The sequence below is a fragment of the Bombina bombina genome, chromosome 1, assembly GCF_027579735.1.
Source record: "Bombina bombina isolate aBomBom1 chromosome 1, aBomBom1.pri, whole genome shotgun sequence".
Classification (NCBI taxonomy): domain Eukaryota; kingdom Metazoa; phylum Chordata; class Amphibia; order Anura; family Bombinatoridae; genus Bombina; species Bombina bombina.
In genome coordinates, this window is record NC_069499.1 from 19,176,527 (window position 1) to 19,183,688 (window position 7,162).

Here is a 7,162-nt window from a genome sequence, read left to right on the forward strand (position 1 = left end):
GAGGAAACTTATGAACACGGCACACTGCAAAATGAAATACAGGTTCTTAGTCAAGTCTGTCTTGAAGCTTGTAATATCCAAGATCCAAATATGGATATCTGAGCCTACAATTTGGAAACATGCATACCAATGGTCAGCTCCATGCACACTTATAGTGAAGGATGATGAACATTAGGTGGCAAATCCAAATCCTTTTGACCTGTCTCCCGGAGACAGATGATGACCTTGTATTGTTTAAGCACAAGGAGGTTTTTTTTTCCAGCTTTTCTTCCTTTGTGTCTAGGCACAGTTTCTACTTATCTTATGTGATGGTAAATACAAAACACTGTATACGGCAAAAGCTGTAATATTTATCTGTTTACACCTTTAGCTTTGTTTTGTTTTTTTAAACAAAAACTAGTTCAGTGTCTGTAAAATGGCTTAGAATTTGCTTCAATACAACAAGCTTAACTTTCACAGTTTGTACAAATTATTTCAAGACAATCTAATAAATATTACAGGACTTTTCCTTTGACAGCACGTTACAAAATCAAGTGCAACTATAAAACAGACAGAGTGATGATGTAAAATTTTGTACAAGAAAAACTCAGCGAGAAAATGTCAACATTGTTATAAAATGCTTTAATAAATAGACTTTTTTTCTGAAACTTTTAAGAACATGTCAAAGAAAATAGACTACACAGCGGTTTTAGCAAAGCGATTCCTGCATTTTTGTATAAAATAGTTTGTTCCAAGTGTTGTGTTCCTTGGCCATAGTTTGAACTCTCAGATTGATAGGTTTATAGCTGCACTAACTATACTTAGGTAGTGTTCCATTGTCCAGGAAAACAGCTTGACTAAAGGTAAGAAGCAATTCTTTTTTTTTTTTTCTTTTTTTTTTTAAATAAAAATAATTCAAAACCAAAATGCTGAAGCCTCAATTCCCATGAGGTAATTAATCTTACTGGATTTGCTAGCATATTTTTTTTTCCTTTTAGTTGAAAAATTACTAGACAGAGAAAATAAAATATTGTTCCCTTCATTCGGCCTGTAGTGTAAGCAAAAAAAATAAAATAAAAAATATATAATACCACTTGTAATTAAACGTTCACAAAAACAGGACTCCCTCGTCTCTACTTATGTAAGGCTTTACACAAACTGAGGTTCTTAGACAAACAGAACAAAATAAGCGGATAAACATCTCTGTAGTATTTACATATAGCTGCTTTGTGTCACAAAATACAACTGACAAACAGATTCCTAACATTGATTATAGTAACATCCCTTTCTAAATCTGGACATCGAAAAAAACAAAAAACAAAAACAACAACAAATATATATATATATATATATAATATATAAACGAAAGTCATATAACTTCCCTTCAGCAACATAAATTAAAAGGAATGGCATGTCAAAAACAAGTCTGAAAGGTTGTAAGTTAATAAATCAAATATACAGAGATATTCATTTAATATATACATATATACAAAGTATTCTTTCACAAATAGAAAATAAACTGACTCTCTATGAAAAGGCCCCTGTAGTGTTACTTAGCATTTTAAACAGGAGGGAGGTCTTTGACAGTTGCTATAGAAAAGTTTAAATCTCAAGGCACTTGTCACGTGAGTCAATACTGCAATCCTAAAAATGAATAAAAAAAAAAAATGCCTCAGTTCATAGCTCTGGGGCTGGTTTATCATTGTAGTCATTTTTATTAAAAAGAATGTTAAAGCAAATTTGCAAAGCACATTCAGAGATGTTCTGGTTAATGGAGTTGGCCCCTTTTTCTGCCAGAGGAACCAATACTGCGTCGCAGTCCACTGGGCAGCAAGGGAGAAAAAAAATATAAAAAAATAAGACATTGGGTTTCAGTTCACTTACATTCCTCAACCAGGAGGTTGTTTTCCCTGAAGCCACAGCAAATTATAAACAGAACATAAAAAGGAACTACAAATGTACGGTCTTTGGTAATAAACTTTACATGATATATGGAAAACATATTAACCATAACCTTTAAATTCACTCCGAGTTCCTAAATTTTATGTTACTTTTTTTTTTGCAAACTTTTACATAAATAGCAACTATCAAAGAACTCTGCCTTGATTTGTTTTGTTGTCTTTATGATCAAATAAGTTATAGAAAGATTAATGCAACAAATAAAAAATACATTTTTTTTTCTTTTCTGTTTTTTTTACAGAATATAGTTGACAGACGTCAAATTTTAGTCCTGAACCTCTCGGTCTCTTAAAGGGGTTCTGGTCAGTATTGAAGACACCATTCATGTCCCAAAAAGGCCGAAAGGTTGATACGAGATGAAGTCTGCGTCTTCGCCCTTCCCGTTCTTGGTGCAGGCACAATATCCTTTATTTTTGGATACAGCTATGGCTTTAGTTCCTTCAGCAGGATGTATTCACATTTTTAACACATCTGTTGTCCATTTTGTGGTGACTTGTCCGATGTGGTTTCTTTTCAGGGGAACTTTCTGAATAGTCAACATCCCCTTTGTTTGTGAAAGTTTTTGGGCAAGTTAGAGAGAGGTATTTCTCTTCTTCCATCACCTCTCCCTCCAGTTCCTCCTCTTTCTCCTCCTCTTCAGCATTAGAAGTTCTTTTTTGCTGAAAGAGGACATTTTTGCATTCATACTGAATGTCTCTGTTATTGTAAGGGGCCCCAATAGGGTTCCTTATGGGATTTAAAGGTTCCCGTTGGTTATTTGCATTTTCTTCTTGGCGTTGTCTCTCTCGCTCTTTTCTTCGTTTCCGTGTCCACCACACGCAAATAATTATACAAGTAACCCAGATTACACTAAAAACTGCGCAGAGTATATATACGAGATAATCTGCAAGGAAAAAAAAGGAGAATTAAGAACAACTGACTATCATATGCCGTCTCTGATTATTTCTGCTTATAGGACCACTTCATGAAAGCACAAATAAAGTTTTCACATATTAAAGGCAAATCACATGTGCTGCTGATTCAAATTATTTGGTCATGTGACAACTTCTGTGATGGTATCAATCTGCCAATTGTCTCTGGTTATGCTCTTAATAGTGTAGAACCGATCCTAGAGCAGACTGAAATAACCCCACAGCTGGCAGGTCTCACACAGGTACAATAATAATGTGCGATTCTTACATATCACAGCAAAGGATGATTTGATAGAGAGTTAGACCAGCATAAGCTGGGGAAGAATAGACTTTCAGTAGCCCGGATGTTAATTTAAAGGCACAGTAAGTTGCTTTTTTAACCATTTTATTTTCAGGTTACTGGATACTGCTTTTTCCCCACAAACTCTTCTGCAAACAACCCCTATCAACCTGCATCATTAAAAATATTCAACTTGCACTGAGGCCCTATCTGACAGCTAAGGGGTTAAAAAGGCATTGGATAATTAAGTGAAAAATAGCAAAACAATGTCTTTAATGGGCAACATAAAATACAAAGTTACAGGTAGTTAAAGGACCATTGGTTACAGTAGAGTTTCATAATCAAGGGCATGATAAAAAATAAAAAGTCAAAGGAATAATAGCACCTACTCTGAATTTTAAATGAGCAGGATATGTTTTCTGACAAATTAAAAAATGTACTTTAATTTATTGGCCCTCTGTATCATGTGACAGCCATCAGCCAATCACAGACTCACATGCATACTGAACTCTTACACATGCTCAGTAAGAAGTGGAACCTCTGTGTGCATAGAACTGTATCATGTGACAATTACAGAGTAATATATATACATACATAATGTAAATTCTTGCACATGCTCAGTAGGAGCTGGGGCCTCAGAAAGTATGCATATAACTATCATGTGACAATTACAGACTCATATACGTATATACTGTAAACTCTTGCACATGCTCAGTAAGAAATGGTGCCTCAGAAAGTGAGCATATAACTATAATGTGACAATTACAAAAAGTCTCTTAAAACTGATACCCTTTCTGATTTGTGAAAGTTTAATTTTGACTTTAGTGTCCCTTTAAGCCACAGCTGTACAGCACGATCTAGGGCCATGGTGAGACCCACATTTATTTAACGCTTCACCAAGTTGCATAATATTTGTACCTGAACCTCAGATATAGTGCCCTCCTTAGTTAATTCTTGTGATGTAACCCTTTAAATATCTGTACAGGAATTAGGCTGCTACAGATCTATTTAGAAGTTTGTTTGAAACTTTTTTGGCTCAGGTAAGAGTCTGAATTTAGATTGCAAGTTAATTAGCAGAGAAAGGTCCCCAAACAATTACTAGGATAGCTAGTGGTAATTACTCCAGTTATGTGCCGTAAACCTCTGTGCCCTAATGACTAATCTGCTTGACACTGTGTAACTAAGGTCTTGGAAGACATGTTTACAAATTGCATGAAGGATCCCTATCACTTGTTAATGAACACTGCCCAGAAATCAATACAGTGTCGTACAATATGCTCTTATTCCCATGGTATCTGTAATGCAGCTTAGTCACAGAAACTAAAATCCCCCGCAGAAGATCACTAACTGCTTGGTTATAACACTAAAGTAGCGAGCTGCACCCCATACTGGCAGCTGAGGCTGCCATGCACCAGAGAAGGTATTTTTCCCCTGGCCTGTTACATCACTACCAGTAATGATCATTGTTGCAAACAGAGAAACAAATACGTATGTTAGAGAGTCAGAGAAGTGAAGCTCACGCGGCTTCACACAAGGAACGTACCTGAACTAGAATTTCCCATAACTGAAGTTTCAACCTTGACTTCACCAATCGCCAACATTAATGTACTGTTCTGTCGTTTCGTAATGGCACTGACAAAGGTATTGGCGGCATTTTGCATAAGAGTGTTGTCTTGATTATCTGTTTCTGAGATAAATGCCTAGAAAAAAGAATGAGATAGAGCAATGTATAAATAAAGTTAAATGAGAAAAATAAAAAAGGTACAAAAATTTCATTTTTAAGGTTATAAGAAAAAAAATCCAATATGATATAAAAATCCTAATTACTGGGTTACCCTGTATTCATTACCTCTTATAAGAGAGGAAGTGGCTTATCCCTGGCACCTATATGTGTGGTCTGAAGTACAGAAATGTCCTTAATACTTATTTTAACTCATTTGCTACTAACAGGGAGGCTCTTCTGATAGATAATGGGTCAAAATGTTATGAAACCCTAGCAATTATGTATGTGAATGTGTGTGTATGTGCGTGCGCAAGTGTATATGTGTGTTTGTTAGTGTGCGTATATATATATATATATATATATATATATATGTGTGCTTATATGTGCGTGCGCAAGTGTATATGTGTGTTTGTTAGTGTGCGTATATATATATATATATGTGCTTATATGTGTGTGCGCATGTGTGTGGGTATATATGTGCGTTTGTGTGCCCATGTGTATGCGTGCGTGCAAGTGTATGTTTTAGACATTGACCATTTGAAAAACTATTGCTATTCTCTTCAACTCATATATAAAAAAAAGGTATTTAAAATAAAATAAAAAACCTCTAGTAAAGTTGTCTTTCATATAAACATTAAAAGGTGATAGTAAACTTTCCACGTTTTATTATCAGATTCTGAATGTTAGTGATATTTTAGATGGAGTTTAATTGATCACTTCCAATGAAGATGCTCTGTAACTTATTTTTGTATCTAGCCATGACATTCTAATCCCCTGCGCTCCCGCCGCGCACGGCAAACTTAATATTTTTTGTGAGCTAACAAGCTGCAATAAAAGTGCCATATGGCTAGAGCACTGTTTGGAGAACATAAATTAAAGTCCATTTAAAATATTACGAACATTCAGGATCGGATTAAAAAAAGTGATGACTTTTCTCTGGCTTTGCTATGCACAAGACTGTGGCAAGTAAACAGCTAGGACTGTTACATATGGGCTACATATTAAATATCAGAACTAGTATGATCAATAAAATGACAAGTCAATGACTTTATCTAAAGGTTTGATAATATATATTATATATGGACTTACTATTGCAACTTCAATGGCATTTTGTAATGAATATGATAAATCGCACAAAACTATTAGCGGCTTTTCTCTGGCTAATGTTTTGATGGATGGTAAATATCGGATCTCTGAGCAGATGTTTTCCACTGTAGTTCCCTTAAAGATAAAAAAACAATATGTTAGTAAACATAAGACTGGCGTTGCGTTTCCCATCAGCCTTTAAAATATGTTTTCTTTATATAAACTAGAGCTCTTGCAGTAACTGCACACAGCAGCAACTTGCCCTCACCTGCTGCACTTTCTCGCTGTTGAAGATTAAGGTCATTTGTGCACAGTTATTGTCCAGGTAGCCAGAGTTGGGCAAGCATTTGCCTGAAGCATGGGACATGTCTGGAGCGCTGCATTCTCCCCATTCACTGCAGGGCAGTTGGAAGCATTTTGGAGGAGACAGCCTTACTTCACATTCTTGGTCCAGAGGGCAGCGATTCTTATCACGTCTCCCCAGCAGACAGGGTTTTCGGCCACACCAGACCTAGAACAATTAGAATAAAATTAGATTCTAAAACGAATTAAAAAAAACAGGATTGTGTGATAAGCATGTAAAGGCCATGAATCAAACTCACCACAATTATGTTAACCAACGGTAACATTTAAAACAGTGACTGTAAATGTCCCAAAACCACATGGAGATAATACACAGCTTGTATGGATATCCAACAGTTTTGTGGGGGGTTTTTTTCCACCAGAAAATGCATCACCCAGTAGAAGACATCTGTTCTGCTAATTCAAGGGATATCCCTAAAACTCAGCCAAAGTGACCAAATAGCCATCTGTGCTCAAGAAGGGGTTATGCCCAAATCCCAGCCCAAGCCACTGAACAACCATTTTGCGCTCAATCAAGGGATATCCCTGAATTTCAGTCAAAGCGGCCAAATAGCCATCTGTGCTCAAGAAGGAGTTATGCCCAAATCCCAGCCCAAGCCACTGAACAACCATTTTGCGCTCAATCAAGGGATATCCCTGAATTTCAGTCAAAGCGGCCAAATAACCATCTGTGCTCAAGAAGGAGTTACGTCCAAAAGCACTTGTTACAGGACTAATAAATGCAACATGGACTTATGCACTTTACCTTGGTACATTCCACAAGCCCATCCATACAATGGCAGCTATTGCATTCTTCATCCCATTTACTTCCATGGGGGAACTGCATTCCCTTCAGCCAACAAGATCTACCAAAGCCAATAA

The 7,162-nt window shown here is 36.3% G+C and overlaps 1 protein-coding gene across 2 annotated transcripts in view; it reads right to left on the bottom strand.

The window, feature by feature from the left end:
* Positions 1-602: 602 nt before the first annotated feature.
* JAG2 (jagged canonical Notch ligand 2) overlaps positions 603-7,162 on the bottom strand; it is a 228,822-nt gene continuing 222,262 nt past the window's right edge. For both annotated transcript variants that reach the window (XM_053697265.1, XM_053697266.1), the window contains 5 exons: positions 7,047-7,162; positions 6,207-6,449; positions 5,942-6,073; positions 4,673-4,829; positions 603-2,821 (listed from right to left, as the gene is read on the bottom strand). In XM_053697265.1, coding sequence (XP_053553240.1) covers positions 2,379-2,821; positions 4,673-4,829; positions 5,942-6,073; positions 6,207-6,449; positions 7,047-7,162 — 1,091 coding nt within the window. In that variant the 3' untranslated portion in view covers positions 603-2,378. The remainder of the gene's footprint in view (positions 2,822-4,672; positions 4,830-5,941; positions 6,074-6,206; positions 6,450-7,046) is intronic.